We start from the raw sequence: 26,330 nt of genomic DNA, 5'->3' as shown, positions 1-26,330 counted from the left end.
ATTTGTCACCAAGTGCTGCACAATTCTCAGGGACATATTTTCAGGTGGCACAGATGGCTTCCTGCAGAAAGGGAGGTAATAAAAAAATGGCCCTTCTCGGGCACACCAGTGCAGTTATTCTGGAAGTACTTTAAACTGCTCTTCTTTCTGCACTGGTGCTTCCATTGTTCTGAACATCAGCCAACATTCTGCAGAACAGTGTTCTGTAAAGATACTCTATTAAAACACTTTTTGAATAACTGCATTGTAAGCTACCTAATGGCGCAATGGGGAAATGACTTGACTAGCAAGCCAGAGGTTGCTGGTTCAAATCCCCACTGGTATGTTTCCGAGATTATAGGGAACACCTATATTGGGCAGCAGCGATATAGAAAAATGCTGAAAGGCATCATCTCATACTGCGTGGGAGATGGCAATAGTAAACCCCTCCTGTATTATATCAAAGAAAACCACAGGGCTCTGTGGTCACCAGGAGTCAACACCGACTCAACGGCATACTCTACCTTTTACATCTATTATTTATTTATTTATTTATTTATTTATTTATTTATTTATTTCATTTATAAACTGCCCCATCCAGAGGCTCTGAGCGGTGTACAACAACTTGTAAAAAGACATAAAAACACACAGTGCTAAAAACAATATAAAAACAATTCACAAACAATTAAAACCAATCAAAATACTTTTAAAAAACAACATGAGTAACCATCTGAAAAAAAGTGAATACACACCAGATGGATCATATTAATTCATTTCTATATTGCATAACCCGGAATGTGTATTCAACATTTAAAAAAAAAATCCGTACCAAGTAATCAAATGCTGAAGTCCCTCCCCCAATTCTGCCTAATTATGATCATTTTGCACTATTTGTTCCACTTCTGCTAGCCACAACAGTTATGCAAGTTAGTGACAGCTGCCCCACCACAGAAAATGCTGCTCGGCTTCCCTCTGGCTTTTGAGATATCATCAGGTATTAGCTGCATACTTTCAGGCCGAGTGTCACAATAAGTTTGTTTTTAAGGAATAGAACAGGTTTTCCCCCAGGAAGTTTTTCACACCCAGCTTTTAGTTCACAACTCCTCCAGAATGGAGGAGTTCACATATTGGCCAAATTTATCCTGCCCTGCAAGCCATCAGGGAGCACCTCACACACCATTTGGGTGTTTTTAATTGCATGTTATTGTGTAGCCCAATTTATACCCAGGGTTTAAAAAAAAAATCCACTTTTTGCGTTGCTTTTTGGGGGGCAACTTCAAACTCAACAGTAAAGCCTCTCAGTAAATCCTGAGAGTAAAGCCTGCTGTCTGGGAAAGCTCCTGGAGGGAGAGCCAATGCGATAAAGTGGTTAGAGTATTGCACTTATATTGGCAAGATTTGGATTCAAATCCCTACTCAGCCAGAAGAAACACTTGGGTGACCTGAGGCTAGGGTTGCCACATGTGCAGGGTTGGCCTACCAGGGTTGCTCAACTTCGGCCCTCCTGCAGATGTTGGCCTACAATTCCCAAAATCCCTGGCTATTGACTGCTGTGGCTGGGGATTATGGGAGTTGTAGTCCAAAAACAGCTGGAGGGCCGAAGTTGAGCAGCCCTGACAGTCCAGGAACTGGATGTCCTTTTCAGGATGTAGGAAAACAGTCATCCTGAATACAAAATGTCCAGGAATTTGTGTGGGATAATTGCTTTAATGAACATTACCCATGCTTCTGGTGCTTCTATCCAGGCATCGTAGCTACATGGTGTCAATGTTTTAAAGCGCCATATTTTTTACCCTTTCTCTGGCACTAGTGCTGCTGACTGGCTAGGTTGACTATATATGGTACAGTAAATCCCTTCCCCTCCTTTCTAGATCATTTTTAGAGTTAGCAAGAGTGGTAGTGGGCCTATGGGTTTAGCTGTGAAGTATATGGGGAGAGCGAGAGAGCGAGAGAGAGAGGGAGACAGATACCCCCTTTCTGTAGTGGCATTGTTGGGGCCCCACTTTTCTCTAGGACACTCATTTCCTGATGCAGCACGTGACGTGACCTACAGTCTTGTGAGGGCCCCTCTTAGCCAACAGGAAGTAGCTCTTGTGTGGAAGAGCCGGAAGAACTTCAAGGAGCAACAGGTCTTAAAACAAAACCGTCCCTTATTGTTACAGCATAAAAAGATGAAGCTCTACCAACAGCTACTTCCAAACTCTGTGAACTGAGAAAGTCCAAAAAGAACAATCCTGTCCAGCTATGCTAGAGCACGTCACCCATAATTGTGAAGCAATTAATGCCTGGTGACCTAAACTTTATTGTCGAGCCGAAGTATAATTGTGAAGAACAGTTCTGGCATCAGACAGCTGTTTGGAGAACGGAGTGGCCTGTGAGAATATAGAAATTTGGCATCCTTTGATAAGCAATTTTTGCAATCCTTAGCTTTCTAAGGCTGCAGTCTATACATTCTTATTTGGGAGTAAATTCAGGAGCGGCCCCTCCATGAATCAGGATTAGGCAGTTGTCTCCGCTGTGGGTGTAAGGAGGGGTGCAGGGTGGCAAGTGCTACTCCTTTGCCACCATGGGTCATCCTATAGTCCTCCCTGTTGCCTCTGCCCTTCCTCACCCCATTGGGACATGCTGTTCATTTTCCCCTCCTCACCCTGCTGGGGTTCCTCTATCCCCCCACCCCACCGTGAATTAGGAAGACCTATTTTGCCACTGCCTGATTTGGTGGAGAATGGCTGTGTGCTGTCACCACAACCTCGGCAACATGAATGCTAAGCAATCATGTGCCACTTGAGGAGGGGCATCGTGTTGTCCTTCACTTCCAACAGCAAGATGTTTGGGATTGCCTCTGAGTAAATACCACTGAACTCAGTAGGACTTACTTCTGAGTAAACATGCACAGGACTGAGCTGTAAGTATATTTACTCATGCAAATAGTATCCATGCACTACAAATGTCTAAGGATGTGTGCGCTCTCTCTCTCTCGCTCTCTCTGAGAGATGTAACAGGCATATTTATAAAAGCTACGGAATATTCAAATCACAGTAACATGTTCTCAGCAATATGGTTAAAGATCTGTCAAGCTTCCCTTGTAATTCACTATAAATTGTACATGTTTAACAGGGCGGAATTATGTAATTTATTGTACAGTTTCACCATATGATTGGTCTGGCAAAATACAGCTAGTCTTATTTGATAAATACTGAAATTTCCAAGACACAGTTTCCTAATGCACAGAACTAGCCATTTAATGTACTTCAAAAAAAACTCCTCAACTTTTATATGCATATATATATATATATATATATATATATATATATATATCCCCTCACACATTCTTGAACAAAAGGTGGTTCAAGATGTAAGTATATGATGAAAATAATAAGTGTTGGTCCATTAGAGAAAAATCCAAAGTAGGAACTTTCTTAGAATCAAGAAAATATTGCAAAATGTTGTGCAAGCTTTCCAGTTCTTAAGAACTCTGCCTCAGCTGCTAGATGTTGAGCAAGCCCCCTGAATATGCAGTTTACAACACTTAAAATGGAGCACAGGAGAAGTTATGCTCACTAGTTGCTAGAAAGATTTAAAGATGCACCTAGGGCAACTGGGACAAAGAAGCAATAATGTGTGTTCTTTCTTTTTTCTTTTTAATATAAAATCTAGCAGTTACTTGGTTCTGTTTCTAAGACTGATCAGAACACATGCTCCCTTGCTCTTGGTAACTATGACCTTAGTGTAATTACATTAGACAGCCTCGCCACTGGGGGGACCTTACTACAATATAACGCTTCAAAAAAGGAGATGATAAAAAAACAAGAATGTAAGGAACAGCCTAAAGCAAAAGGGTGAAAGATTAAGAGTCAAAGAATCAGCATGGATGCTTGTTAATGACTCTCTCATTATGGTTATAGAAAGAAGCCAAAGATTAAAAAGAGGGAAGAAAAAAGTGGCATAGTTATGTGGAAAGACACAAGGCTTTATCTACAGCAAAGGCCCTTCCAGTACCTACCCCAGCAGAGGTCAGGCATGTGGTGAGTGGGGAAAGGGCCTTCTAATTGGTAGTGCTAGGGCTGGGTGAAATGGTCCCCATTACAATGTTATTGACTCATTCATAGACTACAATGAAATGCAACAAAACTGTGGGGTTTACCAATGTAGCAAGTCAATATTCTTGGTACCAACCTGCTGGCAGCTGCCCCCTCTCCCCCCACCGAATGATCCTGTGAGAACTGCTACATCATCACAAAGCAACAATCACAAGGTCATTCTGGGAACAATGGCAACTCCCACTGGTAGTTACTGCCCCCGCCCCCAATGCCCCTGTGAATGACATTTTGTGAAAAGAGCGAAGTGGTCTTCCCATTTCTTGCCTTCCGCCTCCAAATCTGGCTGAAAGTTCTTACTTCAGAATGTTCAGTACAGCAGTAGGGCTCAGTAAGCTCTCCAAGAACCAAGATCTTCTAGTGGTTTATTTTAGTGTTGCTTTTATGAAACAACTAGAGCAACGCTGGAGGAAGACCCATAACGAATCTGACCAAACAGAGGCTGGAGCCCATTTTAGGGACCAGTCCATGGCAGTGAGGGCCCTGAAGAAACACTTTTTCTCTGCCACTATCCTCCTAAGCTGCTGTTATCCCCATGTGCACAGAGGTGCCCTTTGGACTGGATTTCCAGGTGAGGTTCCAGACCCCACACCTCATGGGGCCCCCCAAATCCCGCCAAGAATGTCTCGACTTGGGGGCTGGGGGTGGTGGCCTGTGCCTGCACTTGCACTTGTGCTGGCAGCTGAGCATGGAACTGTGCTGAGGGTGGGCTGTGGCCAGCCTGAGGCCCGCTCGGAGCCCACCCAGTGTCCTCTTGGGTGGCACTGAGGGCTGAAACAGCCAGCCCGTGACCGCCTGCTACCTCCAGCTGTAGTGGGCACAGACCTGGCCAGGCAGTGGGGTGAATGGAGCATTCCAAGTCGCTTCCCTGCCTGGCCATAGCAGGCAGCGTGCCTTCCGCACAGCGTATGCCAGTGCGGCCCCCGCCCCCCACTGCCTGCACGGTATACCCACTAAAGCAGCAGTGTGCCTCCTCACTTTGGGGTTGATTCCCACTGCCACTTTGTGTCTCCCTGTCCCACCCCCCTTGCTGGGTCTGGTTCCTTCCAGCTCCAGCCCTCAACAAGTAAGGAGGAATGCCACCAGTTTGGCAGGCGTGGGAAGCGGGGTGGGGGGAAGGAACATGGCGGTGGTGGAGGCTATGAGAACTAGTTCTCTGAGAACATGTAGGGGCCATTTGGACAAGCAGCTCCCATAAGTGATCAAGGGATGCTCCGGAAAGACATCAGGACACCTGTGGAGGACATCCTGAAGGCTTACTTTCAGCACACCCCCTTCTACTTCACATGTGCTGGGGCTGGTATCAGCCCTCTGGAGTGAGTGAGTGAGTGCGTACATTGTGACACTGCTACCGCTTTGGAACTTGTCATACCAAATTCGCCGATTCATTGTTTTTGATGAATACAGAATGCTTAATGATAATCTATTGAGAATCAGGGACAACTTCAATTTACTTTGGCTAATTTATTTAATTCATAATTTGCCATTGATAATTAAGCCCTTTGCAATTTGTAATGTTTGCAATCAGAATGATAACAGCAGTAACATGGACTATGAAACTAGTTACTTAAATATTGACACTGTGAATGAATAATGGCAAATTACAACTGAAAACAGAAGATAATGAGATTGTACGTGATAAGCAACAAATGACAAATGAATGGGTGCTGAACAGAGGAAAATACACACACACACACACACACACACAGAGAGCCCTGGTGGATCAGACCCAGGCCCATCCAATCCAGCATCCTGTTTCCCACAGTTGTACACCAGATGCCTCTGAGTAGCCCACAGGCAAGAGGTAAGAGCATGCCCTCTCTCTTGCTGTTGTTCCCCTGCAACTGGTATTTAGAGGCATCTTGCATCTGAGGCTGGAGATGGTGTGTGTGTGTGTGTATGATCCTTATTCTTTAAAATGCTGGTTAATGAAATTTGTAATCACGGAGACTGCTGTGAATTGATTGAATGCACCAGTTACTGGGCAGAGTATTTTTAATTACCTTTCCAAGATATTTTGTATGTTGAATGGTACATTTGAAACATTTGTTCATTGGCAGACACATATGTGCACAGCCCTGAATATTAAATGGATATAAATGTATCTACAGATTTCAACTTGGCTTAACCAACAACCACTATTTTTAGTTGCTACTAACCCCTGACTGCTTCCCATCTTTCCTAATACCTGACATAAGACAAGATAAAAACATTTCATACCAAGTACTAGGGAAGGCCACAATCATACTGCTTCTTATCTTCATACTCATACTTATCTTCTCCAAATCCTGATATGAAGTGAGGGATATATCCCCTCCCCCACACACCCAGTGCCCGATAACTTGGAGGAAGGGTATGAGGAGGTTTGTCTTACTTCACACCAGGCTTTGGGGAAGGCAGAAGCATAACTAGTTTCTCTCGCTATATCAGGCTGAGCTGATATAGCTGTGGCAGCAACTGCAAGGGATTGCAGGGCTCAAAGCAAGCCAGGACCAGAAGGTCAGGAAGACAGCCAAGAACCACAGGGCAGGAGATAAGGCAAGAATCAGAGTCACACCAGGTAGACTAAACAGGACAACACAGCAAGCTATAGGTCAAGAACAAGTCCACGGTCAACAGTGCTTTTAGACAAACCAGAAGCCTCAGGGCCAAACAATAAGCCAAAATTGAGGGGCATAGTTATAATTGAACAAGTTCAATTATTAGCTATAATTGAACAAGTTCAATTGAACAAGTTCAAACATGTGGGGAATGGCCCCGGGCCCCTGAGGGAGGGGGCGCCGCTGACTAGGTGACAGCTTCCTCTTTGCTCTCTCTCTTGCACCTCTCTGAATCTGGGGGCAGGGACCCATCTTTGCTTTTTGTCCCAGGGCCTACTCCAGCCTTGCTATGCCCCTGCCAAAAGTCAGTAACAGAAGCAAAGGTTAGAGTAGTCAAGTCAGAGAAAACAAACACTTGGACCAAGGAGATCTTTAAATTCGGGCAAAGCCTACCTCAGACAGCAAGCTTCTTGCACGCTTCTTGCTGCAGAGGAAGTCAACAGTTGATCCCATAGGATGGGGCTTGCCTGCGGCACTCTACTAGGTTGCCAAAAGGGCTGGTAACAATCAGAGCCTCAGCTCAGGTAGAACATGATGCACTACTGCTGCCTTTGACAAAGCTCTGGAGAAACTCCCGAGAGTTTCTGACCGCTCAACAAAGTCATTGGAGGGGTCCTGCTCCATGTGCTGACAATGAGGGAGGCTCGCCTTCCATGCACATGGGACAGGGCCTTCTCAGTTATTGCCCCCAGACTTTGGAATACTCTCCTGGTGGGCATCCGCTCCCCAGTCTCCATCACTGTTTTTAGAAAACAAGTAAAATCTTGGCTTTTTAATCCGGGCTTTTATATGAGTGTTTTGTGCTGCTGCTTTGTGTCTTAAGGTTATATTGTCACCTTTTAAAAAACTTTTAAAATTAGATTTGTATTTTTTATATTCAAATGTAATTTTTATTGTGCAGTTTTTACAGTTTTATATTATTTTAAATGTCTTGTAAACCACCTTAATTATTTTAATGAAAAGTGGTATAAGAATTTAACAATAAACAAACAAATAAATAAATAAAGTGAGAAACTGCCCCTCCCATTTGCTGGGTTCATTGATGAGGACATGGGGGAAGGAAAGAATAAAGTCCTTGTGCCTTACCTGCTGAAACCCCTCTCCTACATCAATTCTTTGCAATGTTTAAACAGGGGTTTGGAGTGTGTGCAGAGGGGTAATTCAGATGAATGCTCCCTCGTGTGATTAAGGGGCACCGCAACAATGCATTGGGATGTCCTGGGATGTCAGGACCGGCGTGTTCTTCGAGCAACCCCATCTTGATCGCCTGCTACAGCCAGCATTTATCTAAACTGGTCCAAGGTGACGTTTAGCAGCCTTGAGTGGTGTCCTATGTGAAGTGAGCATGCAACCTAGTATATGTCCCAGAATGCTCAGGATGTGCAAAGCAGACAAATCAAAATTGAAACTAGAAAGAGTTCCCTGAGAATTGCTTATGAAAAGCACAGTGCTTTCCCTCTTCTTGTTATCTGGCTAAAAGGTCCTCCTAATCTCTATCATTCCACCTGGTTGACTAATCTGTAAATCACTTGACCAGCCATTTGGTTTAATGCACATTTCTCCTCTAAAGCACTCCCAGCAGTTATGATTTAAATAACAGGAATCCTAGATACAGACCTTCCCTCTCTCATATTTCTATGCTTCAGCAGCTAATTAGTCTGAGTCACATTTTCCCTATACTTTTGATACAGAAGGCAAAGTTGTTTGTTTTACTGGATTAAAACTGGAGATACATTTGCCTCTTACACTGATAAAAAAGATGCATAGATGTTTGCTCCATCAGCTTCCAGATCAATGATCAGACATCTTTCCTGCAGTTGCAGGATAGCAAAGTTAACATTATTTCACTGTGTCCCAGTAAAGGGACACAAAGGCACTGTGTCCTGGCCTTTTGCCCTGTCAAAATAGAAATTACAAGCTAGGTGGCTGTGTGCCTGGTTTTCCTTTATTCAGTAGTACACAAGTATGGACCCACAACAAAGTGTTGTAGTACATCCCTGGTGTGCATGTGTTACCTGAACCTTTGCCTTATAACGAAAGTTTTAGGCAACTTTGCCAACCAGAAGCAGAAGGTGGTGTGTTTGTCTTGAGGGAGTATTCTTCAAGCTCAGAAATGCCCTACTCTTTTTGTTCAAGCCTTCCTTCCCACTTCTACTGAGTTCAATTAGTTCATTCAGCTTCAAGCAGTGCTTGTACTCCATGCACAGTTTGCCCCATTGAGTTACATCGGAGCAGTCTGGGGTTTATCACATTTTTGCCCCTTAGGTTTTTTCCTTCATATTTTTATGAAACTGACATATCTACAGATTACCCTGAATCAGCTAGTATCTCCCTCTTTCTTGTCTGCATGTGCTCCAGTGTTATGTGTCCACAATGATCATAATACTTCATGCTCTTTAGAAATAGATACTGTATGTTAAGATTGTATATTTTTAGAAATAGATATGTAAAGCCTGCATCTAGATTGAGGCACGTGATGGAGGCTTTAACCCTTTGCCTCCACAATCCCAGTCTGCATTAGGTTTGCCACAGCTCCTACTGAACCAGGAAAAATAATCTGGTTATAAATAGTTTGGATCCTTTGTGAGTGAGTGAGTGAGTGTGTATGCATACAAATGTCTGTACACATGCATAATTTTGTGTGTGAATGATGACAAATGTGATCATCTTAAAAGTGAACATGGGTAATAGCCCCCAAATTGCAGGATACAGAATCTAGGAAGGGTACTACTGTATGTGTGGTGAACATCATATTTCAACAACTGTACATTTGTACACTGTCCACAGCAGCTGCGGAACCAGCCGAAAGGCGGCCTGGGTCCAGCCCCACTTGGCAACCCTCTAGCAATGTCACATGCACGGGGCGTGGCTCGGGCTCCGGAAGAGCCCCGAGAGAACTCCCCCCATCCATGACTGGGCTATGGAGAGCCCCGAGCGAGTGCCTCTCTGTCCTTTTCAGGCAGTGTTTGCTGCCTGAAAGCTATCTCCAGGATTAATATTAAAGAGTTGCTGGGGGGGGCGCGTTGTTTAACCCCCTGGAGGTTGACCTGTGGGGTTCCTCAGGAGTCGATGTTATCCCTTATGCTTTTTAACATCTATATGAAGCTGCTGGGAGAGGTCATCAGGAGGCTTGGAGTGAGGTGCCACATGTACGGTGATGACACCCAGCTCTATCTTCCATCTCAATCAGGAGAGGTGGTTGAGGTGCTTGACCATTGCCTGGAGGTGGTAATGAGCTGGATGTGGACCAATAAATAGAAACTGAATCCAGATGAGTCGGAGGTGCTGTGTGTCAGGGGTTCTTGAGTCCATTAAGTGAGGAGATATCCTCTTCTTGAGGGGGTGGTAGTATCCCAGAAGGAACAGGTGCATAGCTTGGGGGTACTCCTGCATTTGTCGCTGTCAGTGGAGGCCCAGATGGCAGCAGTGGCCCGGAGTGCCTATTTTCAACTTAGGCTCAACCGCCAGCTATGGCCCTTTCTGGAAAGAGATAGCCTGGCCACAGTGATCTATGCTTTGGTAACTTCCGGACTGGACTATTGTAATGCGCTTTATGTGGGGCTGCCCCTGAAGACGGTTCGGAGGCTGAAACAAGTGCAGAATGCAGCAGCAAGACTTCTGATGGGCACTTCTAGCTGGATGCACATCACGCCAGTCTTAAAGGAACTGCACTGGTTGCCAATTTGCCACTGAGCCCGATTCAAGGTTTTAACACTGACTTATAAAGCCCTGAACAACCTTGGCCCCAAATACCTGAAGGAACGCCTTCTCCCATATAGACCTGCCCATCAGTTAAGATCTATAGGAGAGGCCCTCTTGGTAGTGCCACCATGGTCCACAGTTAAAGAGGTGGGGCATGTGAGAGGGCTTTCTCTGTGGTGGCCCCGAGGCTGTGGAATTCCCTCCATTTCTGACATTGTGTACATTCAGGAGAATGGTGAAGATGCACCTCTTTACCCTGGCCTTTGACTAGAGATGTAGTGGTTCTTTCCCTCTCAGGCACTGTATTTTTTAACTGCATTTTTTATTTTATGGTGCTAAATTTTAATTGTTTTATGTTGGTTTTATTGTAATCTGCTCTGAGACCTTTGAGTAGAGGTCGGGCTAGAAATGTAAATAGACAGGAAAATAGATGCTTTCAGGCAGCAAACGCTGCAAAAGGACAGGGGAGCGCTCGCTTGGGGGAGTTTGCTCAGGGCTCTTCTGGAGCCCAAGTTACCCCCCCACCCTTGGGCTTCAGCGGTCCTTTCCATTGGTGGCCCGGGTTCTTTTAACCTGTTTGCACAATGGTGGCTCCGCCCCTGGTCCACAGGTTGTATGTGTGTTGAACATAATATGTGAATAGGGCTTTAGACATTATTACACTTTTGATACCCTGTGCTGTTACTGCAGAAAAAAATAATATTTCCCAGGCACATCTAAATATATGTTACTGTACTATTGTGCTCTCAAGATGTATTTTCTCAAAGTGCACATTTATGAGTATGTCTGAAGTTAGAAATCAAACATAGTGCTGTAGTTATAATGATGGACCTGGGAAACTCTGATGCAAATTATGCCCTCTACCAACACAGTTGTTTCAATAATAGATATCCTCTGAATCATTTTGGATCCTACCTGACCATTAATTTGCAGCAATCCAGAAAGTTTTATTCCATGAGCCTAAGCAAATTACAGCAATTTCATTCCCACCAAAGGCAAGCATTAAGTTTATACGAAGGTAAATGACACAATTTCCACTGCTGCAGAAAATCGTAGTGTGTAATTTCCAAATTCATCCTGTCCATGATCACTGATGATCTTCATGGATACATAGTCCACATGTTGTTGGGAATTCTAGCTTTCTTGCTTATGTAGGATGCAGAAAGAAAGAAAATACCTTGTGGGATTTATATACCTCACATTTTTTTCTCCTAGAACATGTAGCATTTGGACAAAGGCAGCATGGTGTAGTTGTTAGAGTGCTGGACTAGGACCCGGGAGACCTGAGTTCAAATCTCCATTCAGCCATACTACTTGCTGGGTCAGTGTTTCTCAACCTTTTTGGAGTCAAGGACCGCTAAATTCTTTGTGCAGCGTTTCAAGGACCGCTACATTCTTCATGCGCAGTTTCCTGGACCAGCAGTTAGTAAAGGGGTTTCAAGTTTATCTATCCAATCCTATCCATCCAATCCTATCCATCCAATCCATCCGACTTCTATACTGCCCAAAACTTGCATCTCTGGGCAGTTTACAATTAAAATAATATAAGCATTAAAATCATTAAATTTGGAATCTTTTGCAAACATGGAATATTAGGGGTTCTCAACCTTGGGTCCCTCAGTTAAACTCCCATAACCCCCAACCACAATGGCATTTGGCCATTATGGCTGGGGATTATGGGAGTTGAAGTCCACCAACATCTGGGGACCCAAGGTTCAGAACCCCTGAATCTAAAAGCCTGGGTGAACAAATTTGTCTCCAGTATATCTTCAGTATGTGCGGGGTGGGGGTGCTTGTAATTACTCAGTGGAGAGGGGATGTTGGGCCATTAGAAAAATTCAAAAGCTACATGGGGCCAACAAAAACAACACAGAAGCAAGCTTTTGAATTCCCCCAAACGCTTCATCAGGCTGGATGTCAAGCAAAGCAAAAAGGAGGTGAGGAGAGGAGAGCTGGGCAAGTTCAGTAGAGCTGGAAATCTACAGTTTATCCCTCTCTTGATGGAGGTGGAGTTTTAGCAGGAGTTGTGTAGTTGCAGGGCCGGATCCAGACGACATTAGTCAGGACCACCCTCTGAAATTAATTTAGTCATCTCTCATTTGTGTCAGTGCTGCTTGGTCATGATCACCTGGCTTGATCTGGATCCTGCTCTTAGATGTGCACTTTGTGAGGCGGACCTCATGAAACCCGCGCAGCTCCTCCAAAACCGTTATGTGGCAGGTGCTGGGAATGGGTTTTTTTTAAACGGTGAAAGAAAATGTGAAGAAGAGCAGTGGGGACCTGGCATTAAAGGGAAGGGGGTGATTCTGAGATAGCGGAGGGTGTGGGGCGTTGTAGTGGTGGATGCCTCATTTTCCTCGCTGGGGAGAGGAGGCACTGTTCAGGGTGGGTGAGGTAATGGTGCACCGGACCGTGCTCAGAAGGTCGCCTGGGTCCAAGAGCTGCCGCCACTGTGCTTGCGCACCAGAGTGTAGCAGGTGTTCCCCCATCCTCTCTCACAACGCGCGCTTCTGTGCCCCCTCCCAACTCCCCTGCGTGCGCCAATCTCACCAGTCTGCCTTTGGGGCCACGCAGTTCACATGGTCCCACATGCTGCCCACGCATACCTGCAAGGCGAGCCAAGGCAGCCCTCCTCCCTCCCTCCTCTGCTTAGCCCTCACCGTGGCATGATCCCGGCCAGAGGTTGTTCCCTGCACCCGGCGAGGTCATAAAAGGGACCGCCGTCTTCCACCGGCAGTGCAGACCAGGGGGTTATAGGGGGCCGAGGGACCACAACACCCCATCAATGCAAGAGGGAAATGGCGTTTCCTCTCAAGGTGCCTTGGCCGCAACAGGCAGCTGGATTTAAATCGCTTTGGCTTGGACACAAACCGTGCTGGGCATCAAATCCCCAGGATCACTTCATTCCAGTGCCATTCATCCAATGAACCTTTTGCATGAACGCACAAAATGGTATCTTGCCTCTTCCCCGCACCACGCCGCCTCCCACCGCCACTTAGCCCTCCTTGGTACGCATGCTTGCTCCCCCTCCCCTGAGGAAGGTCCACCTGCACTCCCTTTCTGCAAAGCCCAAGCCAAGGCGGCCCTCCTCCCTCCCTCCGCCACTTAGCCCTCACCACAGCATGATCCAGCCAGAGGTTCCACCCCCTGGCGAGGTCACAAAGGGGACCGCCGTCTTCCACCAGCAGTGCAGACCAGGGGGTTACAGGGGGCCGAGGGACCACAATGCCCCACCGATGCAAGAGGGAAACAGCGTTCTCTCTCAAGGTGCCTCAGCCGCAACAGGCAGCTGGGTTTCAATCCATCAACCTTTGGCTGCAAACAATGAGCATGCAAGAACCAGCAGCCCTTCAAGTGGCACCCAATGCCATACCTTTTCCTTGATGCTCCCGTGCTGCATACAATTTGAAGCTGTAAAGATAGGGAATAAGATAGCTGTAGGAAGATCTCAGCAGCACATGGAGGCAAGGCACAAGAAGGGTCCCACGCCTCTGTGATACTCTTCCTCTTCCATGCCATGTGCAAAATTGAGGAAGTGAGTGCCTTGATTGCAGTTGTTGGGGGTGGGGGTGGGGTTGACTCCCAGTCAGGGACGGACACTCAACCCTTCAGGGACCGGCAGCGGTCCAGGGACCGGTGGTTGAGAAACTGTGTGCTGGGTGACTCTGGGCCAGTCACTTCTCTCTCAGCCTAACCTACTTCACAGGGTTGTTGTGAGGAGAAACTTAAACATGTAGTACACCGCTCTGGGCTCCTTGGAGGAAGAGCGGGATATAACTGTAAAAATAAATAAATAAATAAATAAATAAATAAATAAATAAATAAATAAAATGTATTTATCTCACAAATGGAAGACGTGTGTGTGTGTGTGTGTGTGTCTAGGGGGCCAATTTTTACCTATCTGTTTTTCCTGCTGCAGTCCCCTTACCACATGTTGTCCTGACTGAAGAGTTCCCCAACAATAAGGAACAGATTTTCAGGGAGCATATGGGGCTGCAAAGGGAAGGAGGGATTGGTAAAAATTGTCCCCTTCTTGTGCAAGTGCAAGTGTTTTCTTTCATGGAAGACACCTTTCTTTCATGGAAGATCCAAGCTAAAGATTCGGGGAGGGGGGACCCACCAGTGTGCTGTAGTGGAGTGTTGCGCTAAAGAAAGAAAGAAAGAAAGAAAGAAAGAAAGAAAGAAAGAAAGAAAGAAAGACACTACCTTTGCCTGTCCTCAATTACCCATCTAAAAATATGAATACTGTGAAACTTTAAAAAAAAGCTAGAACCCATTGGTAGGGGTGTAGTTATAATTGACCAATGGGAGACAGATGTCCCTGGGGCCATGAGAGAGGGGGCCCACTGGTTAGGAATCAGCCTGCTCTTCACTCTCCCCTCCTGACTCACTGGCAAGCTGCTAACTCGTGACTGGTGTGAGGAGGAGTGTATATTATTATTTGTATATGAGAGAGAGGGGTGTGTGCATGTGTGTGTGCTGAGGATGTTTTGTTTTCATCATGTACAGGGGTGTAGCTATAATTTAGTGGATGGGTTCAAAAATCCCGGGTCCCCGAGCTCCTGAGGGCCCTCCAGATCCACCCTTCCCTATTGTCTTCATTAGCTCTCTCACGCCAAGGGGCTGCCGGCCTAATAGCTCCCTATGCCGGAAAAGCCAAATGGATATCAAGGGGAAATACAGTATAAATCCAAAGTATGCAGAAGCCTTCAATAAAGGCTACTTACAACTTAATATCACAGCCAAACCAATGTAGCATTGGGAAGAGAGGCTGATTTCCTTCTGCTTTGTGTTTCCATAGAACTAAGCAGAAAAATTAATCTTGGTTGACCTTTTGTTGCAAGCCTGGGAGGTGTAGGGTGACCTGATGAGAGTAATGCTGGATCCGGCAACTTTAAGAGCAAGAGCATGAGCCCGGTAAAGGTAAAGTGTGCCATCAAGTTGATTTCGACTCCTGGTGCCCACAAAGCCCTGTGTCTGTCTTTGGCAGGATACAGGAGGGGTTTACCATTGCCTCCTCCTGCACAGTGTGAGATGATGCCTTTCAGCATCTTCCTTTATCACTGCTGCTCGATATAGTAGCAGCGGGGATTCGAACCAGCAGCCTTCTGCTTGTTAGTCAAGCATTTCCCCGCTGTGCAAAAAACCCTGAAATCATTTGCTCCTGGATAACACAGGAAGGGTATTCTCACGATCACTGGAGCTTAGCCTGTTTTCCAGTCATCGTGAGAACCAGCAGGCTCGCAGGTGAGCCCAGTGGTTCCCTGGTGGCTAGACCTCCAAAGTAGCCCTCCCCTTAGCCGTAGCAACACACGAGGAGACCCCCAGCTGGCAGGCTGCAAGCAGCCTCCCAGGTTTGGAGGTCTCTCTAGCATGTCCTGCAGGCTCGTGCAGGGCACCCTGGAACTTCCGGAGGGGGGCGCACGGCCCCCAATCCCTGCAGCCCCTGCCGGCTCTGTGACGGAGTCGGCAGTCGTGTGGGTGGCCGATCTGGCCACCCGGGCTGCTGCCTTGATCATCTGTGGGGAGAGTGGGCTAAGCCCGCTCTCCCCGCAGAACCCGCTCCGGCGGGTCTCACTGATCGTGAGGCTCGCCTCAGGGATTGCTATCTCAAGACCGCAGTCTTGAACTAATCCCATCTGAATCTTGATTATGTAAGCAACCCTTATCTACAGACTACTGAGAAGCAATTAACTGAGACTTAACACACATTTCAAAATAAGTGCTTATTAAGCAACTGGATGCTATGAAATAATCTTGAAATCAATTGGCAGAAAAGGAAGACCAGAAGGTAATGTGACTCGTTGTTGTTGATGATGATGATGATAAACTGCTTTTCAATGAAATCGTTCTCAAAGGGTATACCTAGAAATGCAGTAATAGTAAGATGATGCTTCCCTTTCGCCAGAGGGCTCACAATCCAAAAAAGAAATGCAAAGAATGCACCAGCAGCCACTCAAGGGATGCTGTGCTGGGATTGAACAGGGATAGTTGCTCTCCCCCTGCCAAACAGAAGAGAAGCACTATTTTGAAAGGTGTCTCTACCTCATCTCTGTGTTGTATTAGTAAACTTCTTCTCTTAAAACAGTAGCAGGTGAGGGTACATCATTCATCCTAGATAAAATGCTGGGGACAAGATGTGGGTTGGCCGCATCCATCCTACCCAGCAACCTGCTTCCACACGATCACTCTCTTCTCCTACCCTAATCTTTGCAAAAACACTACCACTGATCAGGAGTGCACATGGCTCTCCTCCCCTGGCTGGGAACACCCCTGACCCTGTTTTAAGACCTGTCATTATACATGATGGCACCACAGTGCAATCTGGGTTGTGCCAAATCCTTGTAAAGTAGAGTGGTGGAAGTTTAAAATGTAGCATGGAGAAGTGGGTGGAGCTGAACCCTCATCTCTGCTCACCCCCTTCTCTTCAAAAACCACTTCTCTGGAGTTGTTTCCCCCCCTCCCCCCCCAGTAGGAGAAAATCGGGTCAACGAGCCCAACTAGGAGAAAATTGACTAGGCAGAATTTATTTCAGATGGAAATATTCAGGCAGGGGAAGGAACATAGGAAACTGCCATATACTGAGTCAGACCATTAGTCTATCTAGCTCAGTATTGTCTTCACAGACTGGCAGCAGCTTCTCCAAGGTTGCAGGCAGGAATCTCTCCCAGCCCTATCTTGGAGAAGCCAGGGAGGGAACTTGAAACCTTCTGCTCTTCCCAGAGCGGCTTCATCCCCTGAGGAGAATATCTTGCAGTGCTCACACATCAAATCTCCCATTCATATGCAACCAGGGCAGACCCTGCTTAGCTATGGGGACAAGTCATGCTTGCTACCAAGGTTCAGCTTTAAAGCTTTCCACCACTTGCTTTATCGAGATTTGGCACTGACCCAATTCCTGACACACAGGTTTGATGCCTTCACATCTAGTTTAGTCCTACACCACCTTTGCAGTTTAAAGATCTGACACAATTCCTTCCTCTTGTTTTCCTCTCCAAAGTGTGCTTAGGGTAGGAGGGTCAAACTGTGTGATAGCTGATGACAGCAAGATTGAGCAAGGATAAGCACTAAAACCAAATAGGGCAACCTGGTGGTCATGGACAAACTGGAAGGTTCTTGATTATTGTCTCACAGCTAGTATCCTGAATCAACAACCCATATCTACACTGGCAAAGAATTCCAGACTGGGACAGCAACACTCCCTGGCTCAGTGTCGCAAGTCACAGACAGGGCACTGAATTTCTTTGTAAGGAACCCTGCACTCCATCTGCTTGCATACCAGAGTTAACAATAACATGCCTGTTATTATTAACGTGATCTGTTATCCTTACCCATAAAAGCCTTGGGCGTGCGTCCGTGCCGCCCGTGTCTTTTTCGCCCGTTCTGGGCATGCGCGGAGATGGGCGGCCATGTTGGACCCGGCCGCCGGTGGGCGACTGGCCCCGATGGCGGCGGCCGCCGCCACGGGAGACCAGAAGGAGCAGAAGCGGCGGGCGGAGAGTGCGGCCGAGGCGGCAGCGGAGCCGCGGCCTCGGCCAAAGGAGGGCGGGCCAAGGAGGCGGTGGCCGTGGCGGGGTGACTGGCTCCGATGGCGGCGGCCGCCGCCACAAGAAACGGCGGGCGGAGAGAGCGCCCGAGGCGGCGGCGGAGGTGTCGGCCCAAGGAGTGCGCCCGAGGCGGGTGAGGCGGCAGCGGGAACCGCCCCCCCACTAGAGCCCGTTATTACAACGGGCTTACACATACTAGTCCTGGAATAAAAGATTGGTGACTCAAGAGAACTTATCTTTTTAAAACTGCATTGGCAGCCATTTTAAGAATGCTTATACATAAAGCCTATGCACACAATCTCTGCTGGGCTGGGGAGGGTGGTGGTGTGGAAAGCAGAGTTCCACCTCCCTTGCCCCCAGATGATCCTCAGTGTCCTCATCTGTGCCTCGGTTTGCATCCACACAACGCACACTGCTCCGAGCTTGCTGGAGGCCGGGACATAGGAAACTGCCATTTACTGAGTCAGACCATTGGTCTATCTAGTTCAGTATTGTCTTCACAGACTGGCAGCGACTTCTCCAAGGTTGCATGCAGGAATCTCTCTCAGCCCTATCTTGGAGAAGCCAGGGAGGGAATTTGAAACCTTCTTCTCTTCTCAGAGTGGCTTCATCCCCTGAAGGGAATATCTTGCAGTGCTCACACATCAAGTCTCCCATTCATATGCAACCAGGGTGGACCCTGCTTAGCTATGGGGACAAGTCATGCTTGCTATCACAAGACCAGCTCTCCTCTCCAACCAGCTCTCCTCTCCTGTCACCCCGGCCTCCAGGAATCCCACAAAGCACCGCATGGCGAATGCAGTGCATTGCGGGATTCCCCCAGGAGCTGGGTGCTCTAGGCACCCAACTCTATGTATGCGCAGGCTGTGTGCAGCCCAAGCATACACACGACCCTGTACCTAAAAAATCCTAGAACGTAAACTGAGTAGTACCCCACTGCCTTGTGGGTGAGAGTGGGGTGTAGTTGGCACATGGCAGTTGATAGTTGGCACTGTCGAAAAGCCAGTCAACATGAATAGAAGAAATGAAGGTGTGTAATGAATCCTCATAGGGATTCATTGAAGGCAAGTTATTATACGCCAAACAATCCAAACTCTTGAAAAATAGTAACCACACATTTTGCTCCATAACTCCACTTCCAGAAGGGCTAGAGCTTAGCTTTTTTAAAATGAAAGCTGGTAATTCAGGGGAATTAATAGGAGGGATGCGAATCTAGCCAACGGACCACAGGGGTGATTTGTTTTGTCTCCAAATCACCCGAATCAGCTAGATTCGGGTACAAATTGATTTGTACCTGAATCAATTTGCACATCCCTAGAGGATTTCCCCAGGAGTCAGGTGCTCTAGGCACCTAACTCTGTGTATGCTCAGGCTGTGTGCAGCCTGAGCATACACATGACCCTGTACCTAGAGTAAAGGGCGTGCTTGCGTCCTTTAACCCAAGTAAAAGCCCAGGCTTGTGGGGGAGGCAGGCCCAGGATAGGGATCGATCCTGGCACTGCACAAGAGCAGCCCTACCAAGTAGGGCTCCCCTAACCTGGGAAGGGCTGCCTGTGTGCATAGTCTTACGATCCACATACATGATTTATCCCTGTCACATAATACGATAAATTTGCATGCATGGATCTGTGAATCAGCTTTTTTTTCATGCATTAAACAAAATATAAAACCAAATTTGTTTCCTCTGATCTTGTGGAAGCTTTTTACATATCAAAAATAACAGAAATATCCAGTATCCCACAAACCTAGTAGCTCAGATTGGGTGCCTCTCACTAATGTCATTCTTGCCGAGAAGCACACAAACTGCAGGAGGAAAGGGGAGCTGGCTGGCTTCTTGTATTGGCTCTATTTGCTTCCTACTCAGCTGGTACAAGACCTTGACCCCTGTGGGCCTAGGAGTAGCATTTATACAGTATGTTATCTTCTAATGGAGGGATAATTCCTCCACTGAGGGGTCATTTTCAAGGCTAGAGGTGGCTATTTTTTCCTGCAAGGATAAGGGGCTTTGCCCATTGCCCTCTTCTCCCTTCCCTTTCCCATTTAGACTCTTGAGATGTCCTACTTTACAAATACATATACAAAACACCCTACTTTACAAATACAGGGAACGATCAACATTTTAAATATGTTTGGACTTTTGAAATGATATGTGTACTGCATTTGTTTCAGAAACATTCACTTTTTTCAGATGTCACCTTCTGGAAATCCACAATTACATACAAAAGGTCACAGGCCAAATTCTATTGCCAGCTGTGCTGGTGTAACACCATTAATTTTGGATTAAGCGTTGCGGTAGAGGGGAATAGAATTTGATCTTGGAGGCATATTAGTTTGTACATATTGCAAACCAACTGGTCAGCATTCTAGTTGCTTCACATATACCAAAGAGTATGTATGTACATCCTGGTGTATTAGCTAGGTTTCACAATTGCATCTTAATAAATTAGAGCTCAGTCACTTAACAATCTTACTTTTGCAATGTGGTTGCTGCTTCTGTGTGGTCAAGACCATGCTACATGGTAATGTCTGACATGGAGAGTAGTCCTTTCATCAGCCTCTTTCGCGTGGTCTCAAATGCTCTCAGTGCAGCTTGAGATCTGAGCCGCAGAAGCAGCAACCAAGCTGCAAGATTAACATGAGAATCACTTCTTTGGCAATATGCTCTGAGTTTATATATATTTGTTTCCCAAAGAAAATAAATATAGCTGTCAGTCTACAGATGCATTTCAATTTGTGTTAAAATGATAGACTCAATGGGTCATAAAGAGTCCAAAAGCCATCAAGTTCAACTTCAAGTTATAAAGTTGGACTTTTCACACACCAACTCTGGCTCTGACATCAGAGCCAGAGAAGGCTACCATTATCTTCTCTTTCCCACATGTAGATGTTTTGGCAGTAGAGACCTGCAGAAGAAACAACTTCAGCCTGCTCAAGCAAGTGAGCCAAGCCACTAGTTTCAGGGAAAGGGACCAGCAATTCTGGTCCAGGGCAGAATTCCTTCCTTGCCTCTTATTTGTCATTAGTCAGGGCCCAAGCTGAGAGGAAAATACACATATCAATGGAGCTTTACAGAAGAAAAACATATGGATGTGCATATACATGTTAGCCAAAATCCTGTCTCTAGTTATGACAATCTTTAATTATCATCAGTGGATAGATCAAGGTAACCTCAGATCATGGGGAAAACTCTTAACCAGTATGGTTTTGACATATGTAGCTGCAATCCAACACACAGCTCAACTAGGTAAATGTCATTGATTTAAAAAAAAAATTAAGCAGCCTCAGAATACACCAGATTGCAGAGTTTGACCACAGTTCCACGGAGTCAAGTGAACTTGTCCACTGAAATGGGTGACCTTGAGTATTACCCTTTAGTGAATATTGCCCTTTATTACCATGATGATAGTTCAGACAAGCTATAGCCCTAACAGGAAACTTATGGATATTGTGAAACCAAGGCTGATCATGCCAGTGTTTCCTGTTCTTGACATTTAAAGTCAAAATTAAAGCCGAGATTGGCCTGTTATATGAACAGTCATAAAAAGTTAGGAAGTTTGCTGCTCGTAATGGCCTGTCACTTTTGTTAAGTGGTGCCTCAGACCTGTCGACAAGAAATATGAGTGGATCCATATGATATGGCCCTGAGCACACGAACTCCCTATCTTCTGCATACGCATAAATCTGTGGCATCGTTTCAAGGAGCTTCTGGCCTTGAAACAACTGAGCTGTCTCCATTGTGGGCTCTGGTTGTTAAACTATTGCTTTGGCAAACACGACGGAGATTCCATTTCCAACACTGCACAAACAAAACATACGTACCACATACAAACTCTGTGAAACAGTCTGCAGATCCAATCCCCCCCCCCCACCCTTTCTCTCTGGAGCACGCTTATGGAAGAAGCGATGAATATTCATGACAGCTGCCCATAATAATAAAATATAATGCATGATCAAAATAAAATTAATTACTGTTATCGAATTAGTAGGGTTTCTTTAAAAATGCACTTTCTTGGCAAAACTACTTTTAAATCTCAATGGGCGACTTCAGCATGTGTTTAACATTTCCCAGTTAAAATCAGTGCAGCTTAAAAGGACTCTACTTGGGCCGGATGGATCATGCTCATATTCAAATACCATCATATTCAAACACCATCGACACACATAGAAGATGGGCTCTACAAATGTGGCCGGATTAGGGCTGCAGTCTTATGCCCATTTCCTACTGACCATGTCCCATCAAACTCGATGGGATTTACCTCTCAGTAGCACACAAAAATTTCAGGAATGCAAGACCTAAATTCTGTAACTATTAAGCAAAGTCCTCTCCTATAGCATATATTCTGAAGCCCCCCCCCCGTCCATATTTCCCCTAGAGTTTTGGGGAGATAGAGATCAAATCGCTGGGTCTAGCGGAAACTTTCAGATTTCTTCAGCAAATTGGAGAAGGGGGGGGGACTTTTTACTCCCAGCGATAAGGAAAACAAACAAACAACGCCGTTAACTTACCTGATGCCCGAGGTGGGCACCGGGGGCAAGCCGATTTGTGTGACAACTTAGGGCGGCGGTGGAGAGGAGGCAGGAACTGGAGGTGGAGGAAACTTACAAGACAAGAGGAGAAACTTACGAGGCAGCCTGAGCTGGAGGCGGCTGTGCAATCGCAGATGCTTGCGGGCGTCTCTCTCCTCTCTCTGCTGGGCTGCGCAGCGGCATCGATGGACAGAGACCTCTCACCTCTGGGCAGGGCAAGGCAGGGTCCTCCTCACCCCCCTCCCTCCCTCCCTGCGTGCCTGCCCCAGCTGCGGCTCAACTCAGTCCCTTGGGCGAGATGCAATAGACGGGGATCGGCTTGGATCCGTCCGGCTTCAGCCCTGGATTTATAGTCAGGGGCGCTGCTGGCGGCGCGGTTGGCTTCCCAGCTAATGCGCTCCACCCGCCCCACTCCCTCCTGGGAGACCCCTTCTGGCCATCTCCTCTCCCCCGCCCCATTTCCCCTCCCAACCCATGATTCAGCCTCCCCCTTCACCCCCCCCCCCCGCTTCCCAAGCTCCTCTCATCAAATTGCTGCTGATTGACACCCACATGTCTCCCGCTCGTCGCCTCGGGCTGACGTGTTGCTCGCCGCTGCAGGGAAAGGTAACAATCAATCAGCCGCTCTTTTTGCTTTGCTTTTTAAATTGCAGCTCGTTTTCCTGATCACCCACGTTTGGATCAGGCAACTTCTCTCCCCGCCGTTCCCCCAGAACTTGAGAGAAAGGGTGAACAGCGCTTTGAAAGCCCCGCGAGTGTCATTTGCAAAGTTTTAAATGTTGGATTTTAGGTGCGGATTTGTTTATAACTCGCGGGTGTTCTGGCTTTCAGGCTGCAAGCAAGGAAAACAGATATTGTGCTGCTCCTGAAATGAAATATACAGATTTCCTCACACTGCAGAGAGAAGCCAGAGATCTGTTCACACAAGACAAATGCACAGGCACACTCACACACCACTGGCAGAGTCCAACCTACTCTGCTCAGCATCCCAGGAGAGCATCCTTGTTTTTGAGGCCCACACCCCTGTCTTGTGCGGGCCTTCCATGTGGAAGGCGTAATACACAGTACTATTTCACTTCTTTCCCTCTTCCGTCTGCACAGCACAAGCGTCATGTGGCAGGAGTGCCAGCCCATTCATTTGTAAAGTTGTAGATCATCAGACAACTGATCAAAGTAAAGAATCGACAACATAACTGGAAGTTTCTTGCCAATGAGTTTGTTTTTTTTGTTTGTCGATGGTGAATGTTAATGGGGGTGTGAGGGGGAGAGAGATAACATTTTAATAGTTAAACAGAACACCTTTATGTTCAGAAGATGTGTATCTTCTTCTGAAGTGGTAACACTCCCCCTAGTAGCGCATGACCTCTGTGCATGCACAGAGGCTGGAACCGTGCCCCTGCTACCACGCAGGCTATGTTGCTGGAGGAACGCTGGGTTTAGAGTAGCCGCCCCCGCTGCTGGTAAGGTGCTCTCTCATCACCCCCCCTCCAGCTGCCCTTAGAAACCTTTTAAAGGCAGGATTCCCCTTTGCCGGTAAAGGGGAATCCTTACCGGATTCCTCTTTGCAAGCATAGCCCCTCAAACCATTAAACCAGGTAGAACTGGTCTGTAACAGGTCAGGCCCAGTTTGGTTCAATCTCGCCTTTTTAAAGGTTGATTCAGTTCGAGTTCGAAGTGATCGAACCAGGCTGGTTCGAATTGAACCCAGTTCAACTCTGCAAACCTAGCCATGGGCTGCTCTATTGTTTATCTCGACTTCCACTTCCAGGCCAAGAGGAGATCCCAGAAGATGAGGATGGAGGAATAATTAAACAAATAGCTTCATCCACTAATGGAGTGATCATGTCTTCTGAGTGGTACACAGCCCTCAGTGCTTATCAAGTGCTTACTGAACTTAAACCTTACATAACTAATGGATGGCCATGAAAAAACAAGGTACCTCATGCATACCATGAGACAAGAGGGAAGGGAGTCTGATCTTAAGTAGGGGTGTGCACGGAACCAGTTTTGCTGGTTCGGTTGGGGTTCCTGCCAAACCAGATTTGGTCTGATTTGACCACCAAACTGGTCTGAACCGGCTCCTTGGCCAGTTCAGATATATACTTGTAAAGGGGAATCCTGGATTACTCTTTATAAGTAAAGGGGCAATCCCTAGCCTAAGGATGGGAGGGAAGTGTTGGAGATGGAGTTCCAATGCATTGACCTTTTCCACCAACTATCCTAATAGTTGAGAGTAGAGATAGCTAGTGAGGGTCTCCTTTACCTGTCCCTGCTTTCCTCTACTCAGTGACCCCTGCTTTGACTCCTCAGGTACTTAGTGAGTCAATCCTCTTCCTTTCATCATAGAGAGAAGATGGAAACATGTCTCTCTCTCCCTACCTATTCATTATGTAACTGATAGATAGGATAGGTCTTTCCTATCCCAAATGTATTTCACTAATAAACCTATTAAGTAACTTAGACTCTACAGTGATCTCCATGTGTGTTACTCTAAATAGCTGCAACAACTAAACTCTGCACTCTGTAACTGAAGTGGTAGCTTCCTTGGTGCTTTGCGAAATAATCATAAAACCCCAACAGGGAGAAATGGTAGATACCTGCTATTTGCAGGTGGCAGTGGCAGAGACAGCAGTGGCGGAGGCGGTGGGGCCTCCTCCACCCACCCACCCTCCGCCGGCCTCCTGAAGATCAGCCAGGACCAGCTGCAGCCTGGTTTGGGCCTCTGTGCACACATGGAGGCCTTTTTTGTGACCTCTGCTCATGTGCATTGTGATGCAAATGGCCTCCAGAGGTCACACAGAGGTCACAGAAATGGCCTCTGCAAATGCACAGATGCCCAAACCAGACCTCTGCCAGCCCAGTCTTATCTTCGGGACAGGAGGCTGGTAGGGGGTTTGGAGGAGCCAAATCACCGCCATCTCCACCACTATTACCACTATTAGACAATCACCGCCATCTCCACCACTATTACCGCCATCTCTGCCACTGCCTGCAAATAGCAGGTATCTACCTTTTCTCTCCCCACCCCCAACCTTAGGCTAGGAATTTCCTGTTTACAAGTATATACCTGAACTGGCCAAGAACCAGTTCTTTTAGATCGGGGGCTGATCCGGTTCAAACTCGGACCAGCCGAGCCAGGTCACACATCTCTAATCTCAAGAGAGGAACCGGAGAGGAATGTGATCTTCTCCACTTTTGACCTCACACATGAGGCTGATGAAAGTGTTTGACAATCCTCAGTACAAGAAGAAAAATCACTAACAGCTTCTGTGCCAGAGAACCCAAGACTTAGGAGATGTTTTGTGACAGGAGACCACCTAAAAGACTTCAAGACTTTGTCACTGGATTATAAATAAATTCAATTTTGGTTGTTATAAAGGGAAAGGATGTGCTGTATTCTATCTAGTAATTGTTTGTGTTTTGTTGTTTGGATGTTTGTCCCAGTGGGGATCCTGTAGAGAATGTGGGGAGTGGAGTCAGATAGAAAAGGGAGGGAAAGGAGAAGGAGAAAAGTGGAGTTGCTTCTGGATAAATTCTTAGTTAAATCAGCATAAGATTTCTCAGTGTTTACAAGGGAAGCAGCTATAAAACAGGCCTCCATGCCAGCTCTCCATATGGTCTCCATAGGCCAGCTCTCACAAATAGGGTCCTGCAGGTGTCTCAAAACAGAGCACATACAAATCCTATGCAAATACTCAGCTGTATACAGTGTGCAGGGAGAACAAGGTGGCAAGCCCTGTCTGAGACCTGTGTGTTGTCAGTATGCTGTCTACAAAGACCTACACATGTACAGGCTGTTCTCACACAGCCTCTATGTGCACAGACGGCTACCCTCATGTGAGCCAGGTTTCTGATCATGTGAATGAGACCATTAGTAA

General features: G+C 46.6%; 2 protein-coding genes across 5 annotated transcripts in view; both read right to left on the bottom strand.

The window, feature by feature from the left end:
- Positions 1 to 22,684, bottom strand: part of LOC128351233 (carboxypeptidase B-like) — a 191,028-nt gene extending 168,344 nt beyond the window's left edge. Inside the window, exon 1 of one of the 2 annotated variants that reach the window (XM_053310572.1) lies at positions 22,550 to 22,684. Coding sequence is in view for 1 of the 2 variants with exons in the window: in XM_053310569.1 (XP_053166544.1) it covers positions 22,550 to 22,635 (86 nt within the window). In the remaining variant the exon portion in view is untranslated. The remainder of the gene's footprint in view (positions 1 to 22,549) is intronic. The other variant, XM_053310569.1, reaches the window with a different exon arrangement.
- The window catches only part of AGTR1 (angiotensin II receptor type 1), a 108,269-nt gene extending 83,150 nt beyond the window's left edge, over positions 1 to 25,119 (bottom strand). Inside the window, exons 1-2 of one of the 3 annotated variants that reach the window (XM_053310574.1) lie at positions 25,050 to 25,119; positions 22,432 to 22,523 (exon numbers count right to left, since the gene is read on the bottom strand). The gene's annotated coding sequence lies outside the window, so the exon portion shown is untranslated. Of the gene's footprint in view, positions 1 to 20,396; positions 20,555 to 22,431; positions 22,524 to 22,549; positions 22,684 to 25,049 lie in introns of those variants that run through there. The other 2 variants (XM_053310573.1, XM_053310575.1) reach the window with 2 other exon arrangements.
- Positions 25,120 to 26,330: the final 1,211 nt, after the last annotated feature.

Source organism: Hemicordylus capensis, chromosome 3 (assembly GCF_027244095.1).
Source record: "Hemicordylus capensis ecotype Gifberg chromosome 3, rHemCap1.1.pri, whole genome shotgun sequence".
Classification (NCBI taxonomy): domain Eukaryota; kingdom Metazoa; phylum Chordata; class Lepidosauria; order Squamata; family Cordylidae; genus Hemicordylus; species Hemicordylus capensis.
This window is presented reverse-complemented; position numbering and strand designations above follow the sequence as displayed.